Raw genomic sequence first — 23,315 nt, 5'->3', positions numbered from 1 at the left:
TTGCTATTTTGTCAAATATTAAAGAGTTGTTCATTTTAAAAATGAAGTAAGGGAACTCTAGTTCTGCTACTGAAAATCTGCTTAAGACAATAGTGGCTAAAAAGTCACTACTTAAGCTTTTGTAACAACAAGGTAAATAACAATCGTCAAGTTCAAAGACAATTTCTAATGCCTCAATAAATACATATATAGAGAGAGAAGGAGCAAAAGATAAAACTTTTCAAATGGATTCGTTGGTATATCCTGTAGTGGAGACCTTCCTCAAACTACCCTTGCAGTAGATTTTAATTCACTAACCCATAAAAAGGGAATCCATAGTACTTAGTTACAAACCACAAAAAGCCAAGAGGGAGGGAATGGGTTGGAAAAATCAGACATATTAAAATATAATGTACACATGGGGGAAAAAGAATTAAATCTATAACTTCATAAATGGAAAGAGTACCTGAATGGGAATTAAAAAAAAAAAAAAGAGAGAAAGAGAGAGAGAGACAGTTGTCAGAATTTTTATAAGGCTACAGGTGCTACAGTATTTGGATTAGAGATCATAGTATATAATATACCAGCAAAAATTCCAAGGGTATTTCTGTATGTTTGTCTACCTACCTCCCCCCCAAAAGTCTCCAGATGTTGAAGTGAGATGCTAGAATAAAATACAGCACATTCATGTGTGAAAAATGTGAGACCATGTCCACTGAAGGAGTGCTTGGACTGCATCGTGTCACTTAATCATTCCTGATGAAGATGCATTTATACCAAAAAAAGCCCATTTTTAGCATTTTAGTTTATTTTAGCAATTTCTTTCCCACAATGCACTGGCAAAATTGCACTTCACAACCTTAACCAACATACCTCTGCTATGAAAAGTCTGTGGTACAGCCTTGGCTTAAGAATGCCACTGATATAAAAACATTTCACAGAACCTAATCCATGTTTTTGTTCCATGTAGACCATCCCAGCAAAGTTGGTTCTATGCAGCTTCCTCAGGAATTTTCCCATCACTGATTTCTGGAGCAAAGCTGCCTTGCCTGAGAGTGCAAAAAATACCTATTTGAACTGTCATGAACTGACATCCCCTTTTTGCGGTGCTAGAGCTGTTCAGGTGCTCAGCTGTTGAAGTGGGCAATTCATGTGATTTCTGGTCTGAAATACGCAAGGTGTTGTTTTCTGAAGTAGATCCTTGATTCCAAAGGACAAATGCTCTTCCCCAAGTTTATAATACAAAAATACTATTTAAAGGGACTTTGATTTAACAAGAACTATTCATAATACTCTGTATGTACAGGCCAGCATTATTCTTTTTTTTTTCTTTGTTTTCTCAGTGTGAGGATTACAATTAGAAGGCTTGAAATCAAATCATGTCATGGTTTTGAAATTCAAAACCCAGTCACTGAAGCTTGTGACGATTGCCAGGAAAATACTGAAGACAGTTTTAAGTTGGCACGTGAGCTGCAGTAACAAGGAGCATAATTTCTATAATTCTAGAATAGTAATCATTACCAAAATGTACTCCAGGATCTATTTTCAGCTTTGCCACTGGGGCTTTTTACAGATAAATATGAGTGTTGTTCTGTCCCCTGCAAGTCATATGTAATCTACATGCAACACGTGCTCTGTCATACTGTTTCAAGCTTTTTAAGGAGTCTCAAGATCTTTCACCTTTTCAGCTCCCATAGTTCTGTGAATGCTGAATTACAGATTTCCTGTCTCATGTTGTAGGAATTGTTGCTTATAAGTTAAATGACTAATAACAGGCAGGAGGTCTCTCATCCTCCTTATTTCCTTTATCATAGGATCACTTTTCAATAGACAGAAAAGTTGACTTGAATATGGAACACTCAAAGTTGTTAGGCCATTTATTTTACTGGCATTTTATATAATGCCCAATTATTAATAGTCATTAATTGCTAATGAATAAGCAATGAAAACTAAAACCTCCTATACTTCTTTTTGAAAATCTTTGATAAAGTATACTAGCATAAATATATTTTTGACTTCATACTCAAGTTTAGAAAAATATTGAAAAATATTGAAAATCTGAAACACCTCATGAGTTTTAAGCTTATCTAGCTCTTTTCATTTAGTGACAACAGTGCCTTGTAGTTTTCCACTGTGTTACCTTATAAATTACCATGCTAGTAAAAATATTTTATAAAATTGTCATAGGAAGTGTTCTAGATAGACTCAAGCAGTACGAGTATATTTAGTCTCAGCATCAGAAAACAGCCTGAAACTAAATACTTCCATCTTTTAACCATCCCTCTATAGCTGAACTAACACCCCATTGTGAGTGTAGCTCTTGGTATCTGCAACAACCATTGCACTGCTGGAAACTTCATAAGATGGCAAAACACAGGATCAGGTAATACCTCCGAGCTTCAAGCACATGCTTTATGCCAGCCTCTTACTGGTTTAAGCAGTTTTAAAGGACAGCAGTTTTAATAACATGTTAGATAGGGTCCTTGCTTTTGCAAACTGTCAAAATAAAAATGTTTTGTGTATTTTGTAGCTTGTCTGATAAAATCTATGATTTTTTCACATCTCACCACTATTTCTCAAGCAGTGAGATCAATACATTCTTGTTTTATTGTTTTTCCCTAATATTTCCAATGTACATTTTAGTCTAGCCATCTCAACTACCTAAAAAATCTTAATCTTCTGTTTTGCTCTCTTTATCATGTGGGGAAAAAAGGAATAAATATTTGAAATAAACTCTGTAAACTCTGTTATGTGTATACATATATACATGTATATATACATACATGTATATTCACATGCTAGGTTATCTCTACCTTCAGTGCAATGGAAAGGAAGATGAAAGACCTACTGCCTGTTTTAACTCATTTAACTTACACGTGACATTCCTAAAGAGTAGTGTCAAAGCAGACTGCTATGGATGCTTATTCAGCCTGCATAGTCTGGAGGGGGTCAACATCAGGAGTGATGATACAGTACTTAGAAGAGCCAGGTGTCCCTCTGGATGGCAGACAGAGAAGCAACCACCCCTGTAGGACAGTACAAGGACTGTGGCAACAGAAAAAAAAGCACATGTAAACCTGGGACAAAATAAGTGCATGACCAAGTACAGCACAAGGGCCTCAGGAATCTGAATTATGTACTCTCTCGTGCAGGAAAGCCCAAGATGAAGACAATTTCTTTTCCACTGAGGATCACCTACTGCAGGTTTTCCTCAGCTGAAGAGAGCTAACTTCTGCCTCTCGTAAAAGGTGGGATTCGTGAAAGGGTAGTCCAGAGTCATGTTTCACGGCATCAGAGAACCACAGAGTGGCTGAGGCTGGATGGGAGCTCTCAGACCATCTGCTCCGACCCCTGCTCCAGCAGGGCCACCCAGCACAGGCTGCCCAGGCCCATCTCCAGGCACCTTTGGATGATTTCCAAGGAGCAGACCCCACAGCCTCTCCGGGCTGCCTGTGCCAAGGCTACATCACCTGCACAGTGCTGCCTGGTGTTTAGACAGAGTTTTTGTGTACCAGTTTGGGCTCATTGCATTGTTCCCATTTTAAAGGCTCTTCATACACCTTCTTCACAGTTTCTAATAGAAAAATCCACCGAAAAATCATGGGAGCAAGATCCAGAAAAAATAAAATAAGATCTTTTTTTTTTTTTTTTTTTTTTCAGGTTAGTTCTCATCCTGTTCTGCTGAACAGTTAGATCATACCTACATGCAAGTATCTGGTCCCTACCATTTGCACTGTTTTAGACTACACTACAGCAAATTGCTTTTCAGAATGGAAACACTCACAGACTTTTAGGTTCCCTTGTGAGGTTAGATGGTGTGTAAGTGATCTGAATTGCTCTCTGATACTTGTGGCCAAGTGTTTTCCAAGTTGGGCCAGAAGTAGGTAATGGGAGCACCTGAATTTCTGCTTTAACCTAGACTATGATTGCACTTCTGAAGCTTGTCTCCCAGTCACCCCCACTCACTGCACTCCATTTAATGTTGCAGAGTAGTCCTGGAGTACAAGCACCAAGTTGCTTTCAAATGATGCAAACCTGGAATACTTGCTTCCAGGATGACAGGTAAGGCTCTGCAACTGCTGGTAGGCATTCAATCCTTGAAGACCCAATGTAAATCAGACTTCAAAGAAATCACACCATTTTACATCATCGCATACAGGGATAAATGTCTTTTAGAAAAATAGAGCAGCAATGGCTTCTAGAAAGACAGAGCATAAACCAAATATTCTTTAAAACCTAACAAAAGTTCAAAAATAAATTAGTCGCTAGAGGGAGACTCTTAATCATCATACCCTACTATGAAACTGCTACTAGTTTGGGACTTCAAAATCCTAGATGTTGAGGTACTTTAAAAAGGTTGGTAAGTGCTATTTCCTCCAGCACTTGCTTTAAAGAAAATAAGGCTAAAAGACGTATGCAAGACTTTTGAAAAATTCCACATTCATTCCTAATTCAGAATAAATACAGGCTTTCTGAAGATTTCCCCACAGAAAATAGGTACAGATAGTGCAGCAGCAGGGAACAGAATTAGCTTGGCCTAGAACTTGTGAAAAAGCCCTCTGTATGTGGCATCAGTGAAAAGGCATTCATCTTTCTCCCTCTCCAAGATAAAACACCAAAATAAACACCACTTGCCATTGTGAGAGGATTCTCCTTAAACTACAAGAACCACTCTTCTTCCTTTATCTTCCTTACACCCAAGTTGTGCCCAGATGGCAATTGCCAGTAGCCAGGCTTTAAGGAGTGCTGCTTACACAGTAGTGATCTGGGCTAGCTCCTTATGAGTTAGAAGGCCACAAATAAAACAAGGAGACATGTTCCTGCAATGTCACTGTAGACGTGTATTCAATTTTCTGCTACACTCTAAATTTAGTAAATAACACAGCAGTTATACTTTGTGGTTTTCCATTACAAATACTATACAATTTGCAAGAAGCCATGGAAAACCATAAGAAGCAACAGAAGAGCTGTGGAGGAGACCCCAGCTGCAAGAGGGCCTGCCCCGGTCAGCACTGGGACTGATTGCATCCTGGACAGAAAAATGCAGCAACTCTGAACGTGCTTTCATTATAGAAAACACACAACAGCAGAGGGCATGAGACAATCAGAAACTGCATGTGTGTTAATGAATCCTGAAGTGCTAAAGTGAAGGGGAAAGTGAACTGGAGATGTAAAGATTGAGTAACTGCAGAGGAGGGTGCGGATAAGGAAGCAGGCACTGAGTGTAGAAGGAGAGAAGAGAAACCAAACACATCATTTCTGTGTGCGCCAGCTGTAACCTCTCCAGCACGGAAATTTTGGGTTGGGAGAGAGTGGAATAGGGGTCCTGTACAGTGCTGTAGCTAGCCTCAGACATGTTCCACTAGCAAAGTAACCTGAGCACTGCAGTTGCTGGTGAACCTCCAACTCGTAACAACATCCCTTCTCTTTTGAGGCATGAAAGCGCAGGAAATTCTGTGTCAGCAATGCAAGATTGTTGTTTGTTAGTATTTCATATTTTCCAAAAACACTTGGTACAACAGGGCTCAAAGAAGAAAAGTTAAGAAAGAAAGCATTAGCCCACATGACTAGAAAACAGGCAATGCTCAGATATGAAGCTGAATGACTCATTTTCCGCAAAGGCAAACTCAGGTCTCTTCCTGCCATTTCCTTCCCACACCCTAAAACTGCTTCTTACTGCATGTGCAGAGGTGACCTCGTCATCACTGCTGGCGCTTGGGGTTGCCATAAAGTGAAGATATGCACTCCATTCCTGTTTCCACAGGCAAAGAATTGCTGCTTTGTAAGTACAGTAATTTTCTGTTCTCCTTGGTGGAATGCGGGGAGGTTTATTGGGAGCTGTTACTTATAGCGTCTTTCATTGGAGCCTGTCAGACTTGAAGGAGGTTCTTTGCTTCCTGTGAAAACACGGTGGCTGGGCAAAAAGCATTTTAGCTACATTTCTGGTGCTCCCAGCCTGATCTTCATGCCTGTATGAATGTTGTCGTTGTGCGAATGGCAGGATGTACAGCTTGAGGGACTCCAGTGTAAGTCAGACCATCCAGCGGCTTGTTAGCTCTAGTACAGCAAGGCTTTCCTGTGGAAAAATGCGCATGAGCAGCCAGGGCAGATTTAAGGACTGCCTTCAGCAACAGATGTTAGATGCCGTGCTGTAGTAGTAGTTGCTGTGCCGAAAAATTGGTTTGTTTTTAAGTCGACTGAAAATAAGCTCACACTCCAGTGCATCAGCTGCCTGCTTTGAGCCTAACTTGATATTACCAGGTACTGTATTTCACCCTTGCTGTCTGTGGAAATGCTCAGGAAAATTTTAACGGGTGTTTGAAAAAGTTTCTTGCTGCTGTAGATAAAAATATCTCGAGGAAGTGTTTCGAAGGCTTTTCCCTTTACAACATTATTCTCATCCATGCCTGAGTACAAAGTGAGTCGGCTGCAGCGAACTTATTGTGAGTGAGTCTGACTTTTTTTATCTATGCGAAGACTACAGATAAGGACTATTTAGAAGATATTTTGACAGTCTGAAGAGTAGCAGACTGAATGGAATATAACCTGGAAGAGCTTCCACTGAGTATTACGTAGCTGATGCCACAAATGGGTACTGTTTTTGTGAAAAGTATCTGAGAATAAAGAATGTGAAAAGTGCATCTGAGCATATCAGAAAATATGAATAATTTATCGTATGCAAACTGGCTTGAATTGGGATCTCAGTATCTTGTGAGGATTTTGATAGAAAAGCAGAGATGGACATAAAAAATTCAGTCAGTAAATGAAAACAGTAAGGTAAGGAAGACCTGCAAGTTACACCCCCACCCCACCTCCAAGATTATTAAAATGGATAAAGGAATAAAATCTACATTATATTTGAGGGGGTTAATTAATGGGAGAGAGAGGAAAGAGTCTTGCTTGAAGCTGGGTTTGGTTCCCATAGCAGAGCCATACAGGCCCCACAAGGTTTTGTTCCCAAAAGTGCTCATGGCCAAGTTAGCAGCACCACTGTGTGGGGACGTGGGGCCCTCTCTTTCTTCTCAAAAAGGTGAGGAACAGGGAAAAAAATGCTCTGATTATCCCTCTAATTCCCCCAGGACCTGCTAGGGTTCTTCTGGCAGCACTCCTGCTGCTTTCACTGAGCAAGCGGCCTGACAGAGGTAATGTCATGCAGCAGAGCAAGCTGTTTTCTGTATTTTACCTTCTATTTCACAGGCAGCTTCTAAGGAAACCCTTCAAATTCCCATTAATTTCACCTGTTTTAGGGCAAGTAGTATGTATAGATAAAGCATGGCTGAGCTGTACTCCAGTATCTCTCCTGTAGAGGCCTAGGATGCAGCAAAGGCACAAATTCAGATGCAGGAAACAAAGTTTGAATGTCTGTAGATAGCAGTGCTGCACCAGCATTTATGCATTGTGCATGTCTGAATATCAATTTTCTAAGCACAGAAATGTACTTTTTCACAGTGAGGCTTGTAGTATTGATCAATAAAATGTACAAACCATGGCTATTAACTATGCTGCTAAATAGTATAATTTCTGGAAAACAAAAGTTAAACCAACAAGATTTTTAAAATTGGGACACTTGGAATAATTTAACCAGACATGGGAAAAAAATGAAAGGAGTCTGTTGAAAAGCCTTGTCACTCAGCTTCAACTTTAAAACCTTTTAACATTTTGTCTTGTCCTGGTAGTAAAAGAGAATGATCCAGAAGAACCTTTGCAGAAAGCTGTACAGAGAAAGGGAAAATTGTTTAAAACCCTGAAATCTGACACATACAAAGAAGGAAAAAGGCTCAACTCAGAGTATAAAGCCAAACAACAGGAGGACACAGATTTGGTGTCTTCTGTGAAAATGTCATCATTGAAAGAAGATGACTAGAATTTCTATGGCTAAAGATATCCCTCATAAGCCTGAAAGGAAACTTGGCACATTATAAGAAGAAGCAGCAGGCTGCTTCTGTCTCTGTAATTACAGAAAAATAATGATATTGAGGACTAGGTTTTAAAGAGATCTTTTCTTTGTGACTGAATTCTAAGTATTTTTATAAAGCTAAGACATGTAACAAAGAAGAAATATTTTGCTACTTTAAGAAAAACTTCACAAAAGAACAAAATTCCTCTAAGAAGTGAAGAAGTCCTATCAATAAAAATTACTTTAATGCCTTTACTATTCTTCATGCAGGAGTTGATCAAAGTCAAACTAAAGTAATAAAACAGAATGAATATTGTAAGGCTTTGATTAAGTTTTTATCTATTTTTATTGCCTTGATTACTAGGAAGATGCAAGCATGACAAGTTTCTCTCTTGGTTTTACAGGATCTGAACACCCCAAATGCAAAAATGATTTGGCAACTAACATCTTACTGGTAAGAAAGAGTTCATGAATTCTTTTTATATCATTATTAAATCTAAAGTGATCTAAGGTTAATGATGACAGAACGTGATATTATAAAAGAATGAGTTTTTTTAACCATAAAATATACTCACAATGTGATTTATTTTTTTTGTCTGTTTGGTTGATTCTTGTTCTTACCATTGTTTTTAACACAAAGGTCTCAATCTGAACAAGAAGGATGTCAGTGGAAGCTGACCAAATTCTCGGTTTCCCAAACCAATTTCTAGAAACATCTCAAATTATTAAAGCAAAATATTTTTTTAATTATCTTTAATGTGTAGATTCCCAAGGGACACTGCTCATGAGAAGTTTGTAAAAAAATGGGAAAGGATATCTTAAATTTATGCTCCTGACACTTTCCTTTTTATGACATCTGCTTGGGTCAGTGATCAAAATCTAAGATGCCCTTTGTGTTTTGGGCAGAGAATGGTCTGGTCTACAGACAAGCTCATGTGGGAAGGTCTTTGGCCATGAGTAGTGGGAGGGATGAATGGACAGGCCTTTGGCTTCTTTTCTTCTTCTGTGTTTCAGGACATCCCTGGTCACGTCCATGATTTTTGGTCTGCTTCTGCAGCCACCACTGGCACAGCTTTCCACCATCACGCAGCCAAACTTTGTCCTGTTGATGGCTGATGATCTTGGCATAGGGGATGTAGGTTGCTATGGGAATGATACTATCAGGTAAGGAAACAAACTGTAATAATGAACAGACCTGGTGTTATTTCCCATAAGCCTGAGATCCTCTGCCCATCAGCAGCCATTAGAGCTCTATTCAAATTTGTTTACTGGAGAACTGGGGAACTGGGGACATTTCCTGGGGGGGGGGGGGGGGGGTCCTCTATGTAAATATCAAGCACTACCAGGATTATCTCACACACTAGAGGGCATTCCCACGGACAGCTCTGCTATCCAGAGCTCTTCCACTCTGGGAATGTGACAATAGTTCTTGTGTATTCCTTAACTGCCCAATACTGAGAAATGGTATGTTTTTGCATATACCTGAAGATAAAAATGCTGTCTCCTCTTTCAGCATATCAGGCCTCATTACCTCTTTCAAGTCTGTTTTGCCATTCTTTCCAAGTCTCACATCGAAATACAGTTTTAATCACTGTGATGAACTATGTTACTAGGAAATACTTCTATATACAGACATGGGGACATGGAATTTGTCTTCTCTTTAAAAATCATGCCACATTAATACCTGCTGGCTTCCTACCAGCACGTTATTTCTCTGAACAAAACCAGACTTGGTGGGAGCACTCCCTGCATCCAGCAAAGATCTCAGAATCTCACCCTGCTGGCACCAACAGGCAAGTTTCAGATAGACGGGTGATGAGGCTCTGCATGGCTCAGCCTTCAAGATAACATCATCCCCAAGGCATGAGTTCTCTTCTTCAAGAGCAGTGGGATGCATTTTGCAAAGACCCTTCATTGGACTTAGGAAAAAAGAGGGAATGATTGGCTTGAAATTTATCCAGGTAGCTATTGTTAAATGAAAAGAAAAAAAAAATCATCCCCCTTCTTGAAAATAAATAAAAGAAATCAAAATATTTCAAATAGAATAAACTTCCAAAAATTAAGATAAGTGTACTATTCCTCATTCTCATTCCCTTGAAGGCCCTCTGAATAATACCTGACAGTGTTGGTTGTATTTTTAGGACCCCAAACATTGATCGCCTAGCAAAGGAAGGAGTGAAACTGACCCAACACATCGCTGCAGCTCCACTTTGCACCCCAAGCAGAGCAGCTTTCCTCACTGGCAGATATCCTCTCCGATCAGGTTTGCCTTGCACAGCCAAGTAGCTTTTAAACATTGCTTTATTGCTGAAGGGAAGAGTGTCATACAGTGGGCACAAAGGAATTAAAGCATGCAGAGACAGAGTGCCATAGACTTACCGTCCCTGACTAGGGACACAAAAGACTCACCAGCTAGGTCTAGTACCTTGGAGGCGGCATCTATATTTATGACATACAATGAACCAGCCCAGAGGGAAGTAAGGCAGAGAAGAGCCAGCTTTTCAGAGCATCTCACTCCCCACCAGCTAGCAACTCTGGTTGCATTTTCGTGCTGTATTGAACAGATTGCAGCCAGAATGGAGTTGGTACAAATTGTTTCATTCAAATAAGTTATTACACAGAGTATGATAGTAACACATCTTTAAAACACTAGTTACATTTAACTTTGGTTTTGGGGGACTCCTCATCAGATATAAGAAATGACAGAGCCTTTCAGGGAACATAATAGATCTATGCAGATTTGTGCCCATTCCCCCCAGTCTGCATGCAGAGTGAGTGATTTACAGGTCAGCTTTGTAAACCTATATATCAAAATTCATCTGTCCTACAAAATAACAGTTTGACAGCTATATTATTTTTCCCAGTACTGTTTTTGAAGAAAAAATACTATCCTGTCAAAATGCATTCCTGAGCTGAAGAGGTATGAAAAGCAAATAGCTCTGTACGTTTCTAACAGTGACTCTAATGCTTGTTCTATTGCAAAAATTTTCAGTGCCTTCATTCCTGAGGCATTTTGAAGCTGACATGTCATCCTACTTTCATCCTTATAGCTCCCACTGAGATAGCTGAAAAATGCACATGAACTTGTACAGAGTCTGTGTCCCGCTGTAACAGCAGGACTGTTCAACACTGTTAAGACATTTCATACTTCACATCACATCATATGATGAGGTTATGCCAGTATATAATGCTGAATAACAGGGTATAAATCTGAGGAGAAGATTAGGGTGCTATATAGCTGCCCTGTGGGTTTCAGTAGTCGTATACCAGCCTTGCCACCATGCAGGGACATTGTGAGTTTGCAGGCAGCCTTATGCAAGCTGGAGTTTGAGGCTGAGAGAGGGCTGAAATCTCCCTGCCCTGCTCCCTGCCCTCACCAACACACCAGACAAGTATACTGCATGCAGCCTGGATACCACTGCAACATAGAAATGCATCTGTAAGACTGTGCCATTCCAGATAAAATGGTGCAGTATCAGATGCTAAGAAGGACGGGTAATACACAATGGAGAGAATTAAATCTTTTAAATCTCATCCTTGTATGCTGTCCAAGATCGATTTCCCCAAATAAACAGCATTAGGATAAACATTTGACACTATAATACCAATGAAACCAGGAATTGAGAAAGTATATTTGATAAAACTACCATTTCTACTTACTGAGATTTTATTATATTTTGTAGGAATGGATGCAATAAACAATTATCGCGTTATTTTTTGGAATGGTGGCTCAGGAGGGCTCCCTCCAAATGAAACTACTTTTGCCAAAATTCTGCAGCAACAAGGCTACAGCACAGGACTAATAGGTAAAGAGATGTTCCTGAGGATGTTCCATTCAGACTATTTGGTTTGATTAGCAACTGCTTATGTCACAACAGTAATATTTTTATTTCCTGATAAAAGAATATTATGTAAGAAGAAGTCTTGACCAAAAAGAATCTCTCTTAAAAGAACAAATATGTGATAAAAAACAATCTTTACTGTTGGTCTGCTTTCAAACACATTGGCCTGTGGTTGTTAAAAGATATACTGGAAAATATGTTGTTAAAAATATCCCTTAAATACTATTCCACCAGTTATATGATAATTATTCCAGTGCTATTAAATAAGAAACAAATACATGAGTTTCATGCAAAGATGCGTGTGCATGCTTTACACAGAGCAGAGCAGACAGAGCTGGTTTTTTTTCTATAGAAAAGACAACAGCTGCTACTTAAAGCAATAGAATCAGTTCAAAATGTCACAGGATTTGGTCTTTCAAAAACAAACAAAACAATTATTTAAGTGCAGCATGCCACAGTAGTTCACCAGTATTTCAGTACAGCCCATGAAACATTATCTCCTTCAGCATTAATAAGAAATCCATTTTACTTTATATTTTATAGGACATTTTTTTAATACAGTCGTAACTTTTTTTGTCATGATCCAGTTTCAAATAATTATTTATCTTAGATATATCACGTAGTTTCACAGACTGAAGAAACACAAATGTTCCTGAGCTGAGTCATGAAGCAAGAAATCTTACACAGCACATGCCCACATCGCCGCAGCTGAATAGCCACTAAATTGATCCACCTAAGTGGTTTATGTTTGGTTTGTTATGAGCACAGCCAGTGTGACTGTAAAGTTAATTCCTACTAATAAACTATGGCTTAACGTGATAAGCAGACTTTATGTTGAGAAATGCTTTACAAAGTCTTTGTAGTCAGAAATATACTGTTGTATAATAGGGCCTCAAAGATTAATTTATCTTAATCAGACAATTTATTATCTATGGCTTTGAGTCTTTTGCAGCATGTCAGAAGCCTTTATCAATCTCAGCTAGAGATTTAGATGTTGAAGTGCATCTGAAGCCCAAGAATACATTAACTGCACCTGTATTTATGACCAATACATTTGTATGTTTATTACTCACTTGTCTCATTTTATAGTTGTCTCTAAATATATTTTGAGGTAAACTGAATTTTATCTGAAAATAATTCATCCACCAATAATAAAATTTTATATTTACATCCAAAAAGTAGCATTTTTCCCCTCCAAAGTAGATTTTTCTGCTGCTATTGTAATGCATTGCAATTCTTTTGAAATCTACTCAGGGGTCACTGTTAGTATACGTAGTTGTAACATAGTGAACCAATTGCTTAGGATAATATGTTTTTGTCAGTGCACAATTCTTTACTCCACAATAAGAACTGGTTGCAAATTAGTTTTCAAGTAAAATTCAAAGAGTTCATTTTGATCTTTAAATCTGGTATCCAAAGCCTACATTACATCGGAGTTAATTAAACTGCTCCTCTGAGAAAACAAAACAAAACAACCAAAAAAAAAAAAAAAAGAAGAAGAAAAAAAAAAAAGGGTAGATTCTGATCACTCGATTCACATATCTGTAAGCCTCAGTGTTTGAGCCAAATGAAACAACTTGTTATGTTTCCCTGTAAGTACCTAACCAGTCTGGTTGAATAGACTTAAGAGGCAGGAAACGTATGATTTTGATGTGCTATTCATCATAATAGTGGACATATGTTCATAATAAAGAACAAATGGTATTGCAATTGCAAACAGCCATGAGGTGTTCCTTTTGATATATGAAGACTTTATTATTTAAATTAAAAAAAAAAAAGTCTTTGATGATTTAAAACTTGACTAAATACAAATAAATGACAACAAAATATTTATAAAACAAAACTTTATATTCTCATCCAAAATATGGAGATATTATTATCAGCAAAGTTACTTACATATGTGTAATTTCATGATAAATCTTGATCTCCTGAGCTCAAATTATTCTGGATCTGACAGTTTGTCTGGCAAACTCACTGTTGAGATGCAAGCTAATTAATTGCGCTGTCATAGCTGTCACTAACACATCACTGAGTGTTGCCACAGGACTGCCATTAAGTCATCCAAAACTTCCAGGAAAAATAAATAAATAAATAAATAAATAAATAAATCCATAGCATCTTAAAGGTAAAGAGACAACAGAACAGTGTTATTTTTACCTATGCTTACAAAAGGACTCCTTCCTCCTATTTCATACCTGACAGGTCTCCAGGAAAGCCATACATTTTACAAAGTTCTAAAAACCCGAGGTCTTCCTTATTTCTTGTTGCCTTTATAGTTCAGACTTTGTTGCATTTGATCAAAGCTACGTGGCATGAATACAGAGCACCCTAACTGGGTGGTGGAAATAACTCTGGTGGGAATTCATAAATTGTAGTGGTTAACTTTCACCAATTATAAAATATATTCCATTTTATTGGTCCCTAATCAGTATGTATCTGTAGGATGAAGAAGTAGGAAAAGAAAACATTTTTTGAGAAATGTTATTAATGAGAAAAAGTTCATTTGTAAATATTAACTCTATGTTTTAATAATGCATATTTTCAGGGAAGTGGCATCAAGGTGTTAACTGTGAATCCCGCAACGACCACTGTCATCACCCTTTGAACCATGGGTTTGATTATTTTTATGGGATGCCTTTTACGCTAATAAGTGACTGCCAAACAACAGAAGCACCAGAGATGGACAGAGTCTTCAGAAGGAAACTCTGGCTTTACACTCAGATGATTTGCCTTTTTACACTCACTGCTGCCCTAGGTAGAATCACTGGCTTGATTCCAGTCCGCTGGAAAACACTAACCTGTCTTGCTGGGTTTAGTCTCCTGTTCTTTGTGTCATGGTTCTCAAGCTATGGATTTGTGAGATACTGGAACTGCATTATGATGAGAAACCATGAAATTACTGAGCAGCCAATGGTGACAGAAAGGACTACATCACTTATCTTGAGAGAGTCCATTGCATTTATTGAAAGGTAAACTAAATTTCCTTTGATCACATTTATTCTGGTTCTTGCATATCTTTCAACAGCATTTTCCCATGTGAAGTCTTTGTAGAATCTTAGAATCACGGAATGGTTTGGGTTGGAAGGGACTTAAATCCCACCCAGTTCCAACCCCCCTCCAATGGGCAGGGACATCTCCCACCAGACCAGGTTGTCCAAAGCCCCATCCAGCCTGGCCTTGAATACTTCCAGTGATGGGGCATCCATGGTTTCTCTGGGCAAACTGTAATTTCTATAACTGTAAATAATATAATAAATAAAATAATATAAATAGCATTATGCCTATTAATTACTAATAATGCTAATAATGGCACTACAGTATTAAGCCATAAATTAACTGCCTCTTAAAGACATCTGTTATTCCTAGCTTCATTGAAGTGGATAACCTTTCCAAATTTCCACATATTAGATTGAATGTTCATAGACTATTTTGAGGAAATGCATATTTCTATGTCTGTCAGTGTTCAAGAGACATTGGATAATGCCCTTAATAATATGACTTAACTTTTGGTTAGCCCCAAAGTGGTCAGGCAGTTGGACTTTCTCATCATTGTAGGACCAGAACTATTCTATTCTGTTCTGTTCTGTTCTGTTCTGTTCTATTCTATTCCATTCTATTCAATTCCATTCTATTCAATTCCATTCCGTGAGTCCAACAGTGAAACTTTAAAGGATAACAACAGCTTGTGGCAGAAATGTGTGTATGGGTAAGGGAAAGATAAGAAGAGCTGTGGATTAACGTTACTGTGTGGACTGACGTGGGGAGCCACTGACAGGCAATGAACTCACTGTCTTCATTTCAGTAGCATGGTGATGGTTTACAAGAGATGAAATTGGAGCTTCAATATGAAACTTTTCTATGTATGATTCAGAGAAAAAAGAGAACCAAACATTATTTTATCAGACAGATCCTAATCACTGGATTTTAATACCTTACAAAGTAAGATAGTTCTGAAGTGGTTGCTGAAATACATATGTAAATCATAATACTGTTTTCCATTATTATTGACCTCTATATGTATTGAGAACCCTCCTCCTAGTAACAAAGCGTTGATTTCTGTTTTTTAGAAATAAGCACAAGCCATTCCTCCTCTTTCTTTCCTTTTTACACTCCCACACCCCTCTCCTCACCACAGAGAAGTTTCTTGGGAAGAGCAGCCATGGTTTGTATGGAGACAATGTAGAGGAGATGGACTGGATGGTGGGTAAGTGGCCATAGCAAATAAGAGTGTCTCTCTAGCTAATGCCTAGGTGTGAATATGCAATAAAAATGCAGTTGTTATTCATTCAAAAAACAAGGAAGAGAATTAAAAGCAAGAAGGAAAAAAAAAAAAAGTCATAACATCAGCCTTGTATGAGCACTGCTTACACTGTTGGCTTTTTATTTTCTCCAGTTTTGGACCAAGTGAATCTATTTTTTTGTCTAGTGTTTACCAGTTATAACCATGTCCCCTTGGCTGCTCTCAAGATAACCATCTGCTTCTCTTTGTAAATACTACATGAACTAAGAACTATTTAACTTTCTTTATTTATTCCAGATCATGTAATTTCAGCCTCTTCTGTTCATGTCTTATCTGCTTCTAAGTAGCACACATAAGCAGGTGATAAAACTGATAAGAAATGTAGTTCCAGGTGTTAGACAGCAGGCTATTTTTCTGTGACTGATGAATTCAGCAGAGTACTGAATATTTTTCAGTCCACTCACTAATCCAGAGATGTTCATAAATGTTAATTGATGTTTCCAGAAATTAGATTCAAGTAATTTTTGAACCTGTTTTTTTCAAGGAGAAGGAGAATATTTTTTTATTATCCAACCATGCAGTAGGAAAAGTAGTTACATTTGTAAAAGGAATAATCAGGTGTATATGTACAGAAAGAATAGTTTTTCATACCTATCTTTCAAACACTTGCACACTGAAGATATACTTAAAAAGGCAGAATCAGATCAAGAAGAAAAAAAAAAAAAAAAAAAAAAGATTTACATTGTTAATATATGTTAAATGCTACCAGTAACTTGATGTAAATACTAGCCAAGGTCTAGAAAATTATAAGATAAATGTATAAGACATTTTTTCTCTATGGCCATCACTTATGCAGAATCTTACTTTCTGGGAACCTTCAATAAAGATTTCTTTCCATATTTTTACAGCACACCACTCCTTTACAATAGAGGCTAGAGACTTCTGGTGTAGTTCTTGCATGAAGGGTTTAGGGCATGTCTTTTTTTGTGTGCTTTTATATAGACAGTGAAATGACATCTATAAATCTCAGTGCTGTATAACTCTTCCTTTAAACACTGAGTAGACCTACATTTTTTAATGTTTGCAAGTCAGAGGCTAAAACTCATATTGTGTGAGCTACATTTTTTATTTTTTTAATGCACGTATATTCCTGTGTTTACAGGGCAGGTTCTAGATGCTATTGATAAGGAAGGCTTGAAAAGTACTACACTGGTTTACTTTGCCTCTGATCACGGTGGATGGCTGGAAAGACAAGAAGATACAAGGCAGCTTGGTGGCTGGAATGGAATATACAGAGGTAAGAGCTGTCAGGGGTGGTGACAACCCAGCAACAACTAGCAAAGTACTCAGAACACCTCTAAAAATGAGATAAGACTGTATGCTTCAGGGTTAACTCTTTTTATCCTTGAGAAGCATTTTTGTCTCTTATTAACTATGCATTCAAAAATATACACAGTCCTAGCATGTGTAGATGTTCTTTTAAGCAATAATTCTCAAGCTGTCATTTCCTCACGAAGCAACTGATCACAAGTTAATTTTCATTAAGAATGTGTAACTTATATACTTGGCTGTGTAATCACTTTATATCTGAAAATGTATCCACGTTGAGTTCTAATGGGACAATGTGTTTATAAAATAACAAAAAGGAGTAAAAATATAAGGTCACAAATGGGGTAATATAGTGAACACATTATCAGTGATGCTGAGGAGAAGGAAGTTAGTGGTAACATCAAGAGGGTACAGAAGACTCATGAAGATAAAAATAGTTTTATGTTAATACAGTATCATTCAACTGAAATATATATTTTTTAAATGTTTATTTTAATGATTTTTTTAATTTTTTTTTTTTTTTTGATTAAAGGTGGAAAAGCTATGGGAGGCTGGGAAGGAGGAATCCGTGTCCCAGGAATACTTAGATGGCCAGGAGTGTTACCTGCTGGCACAGTTATCAACGAACCTACAAGCCTTATGGACATTTACCCCACAGTAACTCATCTGGCTGGAGGGGTAGTACCACAGGACAGGTACAAACATAAGTGTCATTATTCCCCCTTTTCTCCCAAAACAATAGAAAACCTACTTTGGAAACAAGTTCTAAGGGCCTACCATGTTGTTTATCACTCCTGATCCTTTTCTAGACACATAAATGTTACCACAGCTCAGTCACTTCTTCCTTCATTTGAGATTCAGCATCTACTTGCAGTCTTCTACAAACTCTTCCTTGTTCAAAGCTGTCAATTCCAACCAGGGGTGTACAGAGGAAACACAGTGCCGTACAACTTAACCCAATCTGATGGCATCCCTTTTTTCTGTTAGGGTTATTGATGGCCGGGATCTGATGCCTTTACTGCAAGGAAGAGTTGAGCACTCAGAGCATGAGTTCCTGTTTCATTACTGTGGCATTCACTTACATGCTGTGCGGTGGCACCAGAAGGACAGTGAGTACAAGAATCCTTTTGAAGAATTGAGGTCAGTCTAAAGGAAGGTAGATTTATCTAACATTGTTTTGTTTTGTTTTGTTTTGTTTTTTGGTTTTGGTTTTGGTTTTGGTTTGTTTTCTTTTGTTTTGTTTTTCTCGGACTGCAGCTTTCCAACTAATTCCAGGTGTAAGGTGATAAAGAACTTAATATCATTGTCGTTACTTATATGGCAATAAGTTTTTGCTCATAGCTTCCAGGCACATGACACAAGCTCTGTCATGCTAGGCAGGATACTAGTGTTCAGGATGGGTCTCACCTACCTCTCTATTTGAATGCTAGGCCTGGGAAGTCCATGCCCTTTTTGTCTCATGTCTCAGTCTTTTCCTCAGTCTTTTGTCTGTCCTTCTGCTACCTGGAAGCAAGCCATGGAAACCTCAAATCTTTTTTGCATGTCTTCATAGAATAAATAAATAAATAAATAAATAAATAATCAGGGATAAGTGATATCTGCTGGAAAACTAGAAAATTAGAAAAAAATAGAAATAATTTCAAATTATTGATTTAATTTTGTAGCATTTAATTTAAATGAAATTACAATACTATGTCAACTAGTGAGTATAGAGCTGAAGTGCAACCCAGTGCCCAAAAATGAACTCTAGGAAAACATTCACTCCTGTGATACACACCTGGTGATAACCACCAGCATCACTGAAAGTATTCTTTCTTTCCTGCCAGGTGGAGCCACCTGGAAGGCTCATTATGTGACCCCAAAATTCCGTCCACTCGGGGCTGGAGCTTGTTACGACAGAGGATTTTGCCCATGTTTTGGGGAAGGTGTGACCCAGCATGAGCCTCCGTTGCTGTTTGACCTTTCACGAGACCCTTCTGAAGCCAAACCTCTATCAGCTGACACTGAGCCCCTCTTTGACACTGTGGTAGAGCGGATTGGGAGAGCCATAGAAGAGCACCGCAGGACACTGACTCCAGTACCAGAGCAGCTCTCCCTGTACAACATCATCTGGAAGCCGTGGCTGCAGCCCTGCTGTGGGACATTCCCTTTCTGTTGGTGTGATAAGGAAGGTGATAGTGAACTTGCTGACCTATAAGGGAAACAAGCAAATTTTCCTGAAACCAAAGTTTTCAGGTCATATATGTTTTCTCTGGGGGTGTTTATTGGTGAGTTGATTAATTTGTTTGTTTGTTTTGTTTTTAATGAAGTCTTTATTTGACAATTTCTCCAGTGAGTGGCACAGTATTTGGTAAAGTTGGCTTTAAGCTGGATGTTCTCAGGGAGGGACAACAACAGTATGATCTGAACTGCATGTTTTAACTTGCATCCGCTGACAACTGAATGAATAGTTCAAATGCACTGAAACAGGCCAATGTTATAGCTGTACCAGTAATTATATTACTTATATTTTGTTGTTTATGAATGTACATTTAGAAGCTTAGTTTTCTTTTTTGTTCTGAATTTCTAAGTCATTCAGGGACTGAGATGTCCCTTAATTTTTTATACTTACTGGCAATGCATAGCAGGCTCTTATAAAATATTTTTGCAGAGTACTTTTCCTCCTGCCTCCCAAATAATTCCAGAATAATTCTACCTACAGTTCCTCCCAGAAACTCCTTTATAAGTTGATTCCTTCCTTCCATGTAGTTAGTCTCTCCAGCAGCATTAATGATGGCAGCTGGGTAGCCTGGGACTTCTAGATCAGGATTAACTGCCTGGTTAAGGATTAATTGTCTAGTTGAGGCATAAAGCTTAAAAATGTGATGAGCTGGGGACTTCAGTGCTTTTTAAGAATGACAGGACTCCTCTGGTTGGAGTCAGCCTCTTTTGATGGAGAACACAAAGAGCAAAAGTTTTTCCCTTTCCAAAGCCCCCATTGCACTGAGCTTCCTAAGCAGCACTGGCAAGGGCATAGTGGCATTCATGGTCACAGAAGCACAACACAGATTACCAGTTTAGTCATTTGGGCACAGGTCACTTAAGTTATCTTGCTGCCCTAGCAATGGCTAGGACCCATTTCTCCTCTTTGATAAATGTTGGACTTATTGTGGTTTTATTTTCCCCCTTGTTCCCCACAGTTCATCCAATGGGAAATCTGCAAGTAAATAAAATCCTACAGATTAAAAGCAAAGCTGTATTGCATGCTGCGACCTCATACATTTCACAGACTCTTGCTCCCAGAAGAGCACCTAGATGCTCCTTCAGTGTTATTCACGAGAATTTATTTGATTTCATTGTGTTTTGTTTTTTTTTTTTTTTTTTTTTTTTCTTGGATAGATTTAAAGGTATTTTCATGTTCGATAGCCAGTATTTTCTTTACAACAGTTTACTGCAATAAGGCCAGCATTTATTAATCTTTTCAGTCTTTTTCCAAGGCTTCACTTCCATTCTTAAGCCAGTCTAGTATCTGGGATTTTACATCCTCTCAGTTTTTTAACACCTTTAAAAATATGTGGGTGTAAGACCTGTTCATGTAACTGAAACAATTTTTCTTGCACAGGGATACTTCATAGCACTGCAGGATATCTGTTTGGAGCTGGATGGCACAGGAAAACATCTGAACTAGACATTGTGCTGGTCATTGGGGTTTGGCCATGAAAGCACACTTATTGGGGGGGACAAAACCTTTGCTTGTTCCAGTCTCAGGATCATCTCCTAGGCACCAACATGTGACTCTTCCCCTTCAGTCTTATTCCTCCATGTGCTGTTGAACAGCTACATAACAATGTCACCCCAGCCACAAATCTCCCTTTATAGGAGTTTTATAAGCAAATGGTCGCCCATGAAGTCAATAAAATTGGCCCATGACCAGTCATTATGCTGTACCTTCCCAGAAGTTTCAAATGTTGCACTTCTGCCACTTTTTGACCTGAAGCTCTTCCCAAGACACATTGCATTCAGGTCTTTTTTGCATAGTCCTGTTGCCTGTGGTCAATTATACCCAGTTAATATGGCGCAGACAACATAAAACTCATTTAGCACATAACAGTTAATGAAAATCTGCTTTCAGAAAGGTTAGCATTATTAGAACCCATTGAGATCTGTTTGCTTGTTCTTTCACCAAAGCACAGATTATCTGAGGAGATTCTGGACCGCCCAGTCACTCAAGATACAAGTCGAATTTTCTAGGTTTTTACCACTTCATGGCCCTTGATCATTATGGATAATGCAGATCATGGAGAGTGTGGGAAACATACTACAGATGCCCTATGTAAATTTGCACAAAGCATATGGGAACTAGAGACTCTCAAATAGTCATGCTCTTACACCTGGTGTTGACTGTTGGGATTTAGTAGTGGTTAACTTGCACTACCAATCGCTCCAGGAAGAGGGCCTTCACAGCAAGACAGCACAGGTGTAACTAAACACACGATAATCTAATTGCAGTCAATATCACTAGGACAAGGTGAAGCAGCGGGTGCAACAGGGCTTTCCCAGTCATTGCCCATCCTCCAAAGACACCACCCCGGCAGGCAGTCAATGAGTTTCCTACAATAACTTTATCACCACTGTTTTGCCAGTCATGTTAATTCTGGTCACTCACAGACACAGATTAAATAATTTTCATGCAGATCCACAGAACAGAGATAAATTCTTTTTTTTTTCCTCTTTTTTTTTTATGTATTTGAAATGACTCTTGCAAAGCAGGGGGTTTAAAGAATCCATATGCAGAAGCTCATTAATGTCTTCTAATATCACATTGTTCCTTTTGAATGCTTTGTTCTCAGGCCATTTGCGAGTTGACAGTAATTCATTTACATACGTAATTCTGGGAGTAAATTCTTTAGAGGATGACTTTTTTAAATGAATAACTGTGAAATGCTTTGAAAATTTCAGGCTTTTAAGACATTTATCATTCAGTGTCAGTATTGTAAATTCAGCAAAATTACTATTTACCACAAAAACTGAGAAAAAAAATAAAGACAGCAATGGGATATAATAAATTTCAGATTTAGCAATGTTTAAATCACATTGCAGTAATTTATGGCTCTAACATATTTTGAGTGCATAAAAAATATACAAAAAGTGGTTGATATGATATTAGCTATGTCCTTTTGGGCTCTTTTAATTCAGTTATGAAAAAAGCCAGTAGGCAGAGGATGATTAAGACAGACATTCTTAAAACAATTAAATCTTCCATCCTTAGCTTCCTGTCCACAGAAGACTACCTAATGCTCCAGAAAAGTGTTTATTTCATTGAGGGAAATTTGATGCTTCATGTTTTCTACAGCTGTTCTTTAGTAACATTCATACATTCAAGATGTTGGAAAGTACATCCTGTGGTGATTTAACACTTGTTTGGAAAGATGCATGGAGTGAAGGCAGCTGTGGGTTTATGACAAACTTGGAATTGTTTTTCAGTTGTACCAGTATCATAAAGTAGGGATCCTCTCAGTACAAGTTATGTATGTTTAATATAGCTCTATATAAAGGGAATAGCTCCATTAAAAAGGAGAAAAAGACCTAGGGAACTATAAACCAGCCAGTTTCACCTCTGTGTCTGGCAAGATCATGGAGCAGATCCTCCTGGAAACTATGCTAAGGCAGATGGAAAATAAGGAGGTACTTGGTGACAGCCAACATGGCTTCAATAAGGGTAGTTTGTGCCTAACAAAGCTGGTGGCCTTTTGTGTTGCGGTTAGAGCATTGGTGGATAGGGGAAGAGTAATCATCTACTTGGTCATATACCTGGACTTGTGCAAAGAATTTGATACTGTCCCCCATGATATTCTTGTCTCTAAATTGGAGAGACATGGATATGATGGGCAGACCACTCAGTGCATAAGGGATTGGCTTGACAGTCGCACTCCTAGAGCTGGTCAACGGCTCAATGTCCAAGTGGAGATCAGTAAAAGGTGGTGTTATTCATTGGGACTGACACTGTTTAACATCTTTGTTGGTGACATGGACATTGGGATTGAGTGCT

At 38.3% G+C, this 23,315-nt stretch overlaps 1 protein-coding gene across 2 annotated transcripts; it reads left to right on the top strand.

The window, feature by feature from the left end:
• The first annotated feature begins 5,394 nt into the window (after positions 1-5,394).
• Positions 5,395-22,355, top strand: LOC137856542 (arylsulfatase D-like). 2 transcript variants are annotated; one of them, XM_068682118.1, is made up of 11 exons: positions 5,395-5,761; positions 8,281-8,330; positions 8,891-9,040; positions 10,018-10,139; positions 11,560-11,682; positions 14,264-14,687; positions 15,786-15,922; positions 17,121-17,255; positions 17,820-17,982; positions 18,275-18,396; positions 19,114-22,355. In XM_068682118.1, exons 1-11 carry the CDS (start codon positions 5,660-5,662, stop codon positions 19,482-19,484), a joined length of 1,899 nt encoding a protein of 632 aa, XP_068538219.1. In that variant the 5' UTR covers positions 5,395-5,659; the 3' UTR covers positions 19,485-22,355. The 2 variants fall into 2 exon arrangements, with proteins under 2 accessions (XP_068538219.1, XP_068538226.1); XM_068682125.1 differs by lacking the exon at positions 5,395-5,761 and adding an exon at positions 5,887-6,240.
• The last annotated feature ends 960 nt before the right edge of the window (positions 22,356-23,315 follow it).

The sequence above is a fragment of the Anas acuta genome, chromosome 1 (assembly GCF_963932015.1).
Source record: "Anas acuta chromosome 1, bAnaAcu1.1, whole genome shotgun sequence".
Classification (NCBI taxonomy): domain Eukaryota; kingdom Metazoa; phylum Chordata; class Aves; order Anseriformes; family Anatidae; genus Anas; species Anas acuta.
Note: the sequence above shows the minus strand (reverse complement) of the source record. Positions and strands in the feature narration are given on the sequence as shown.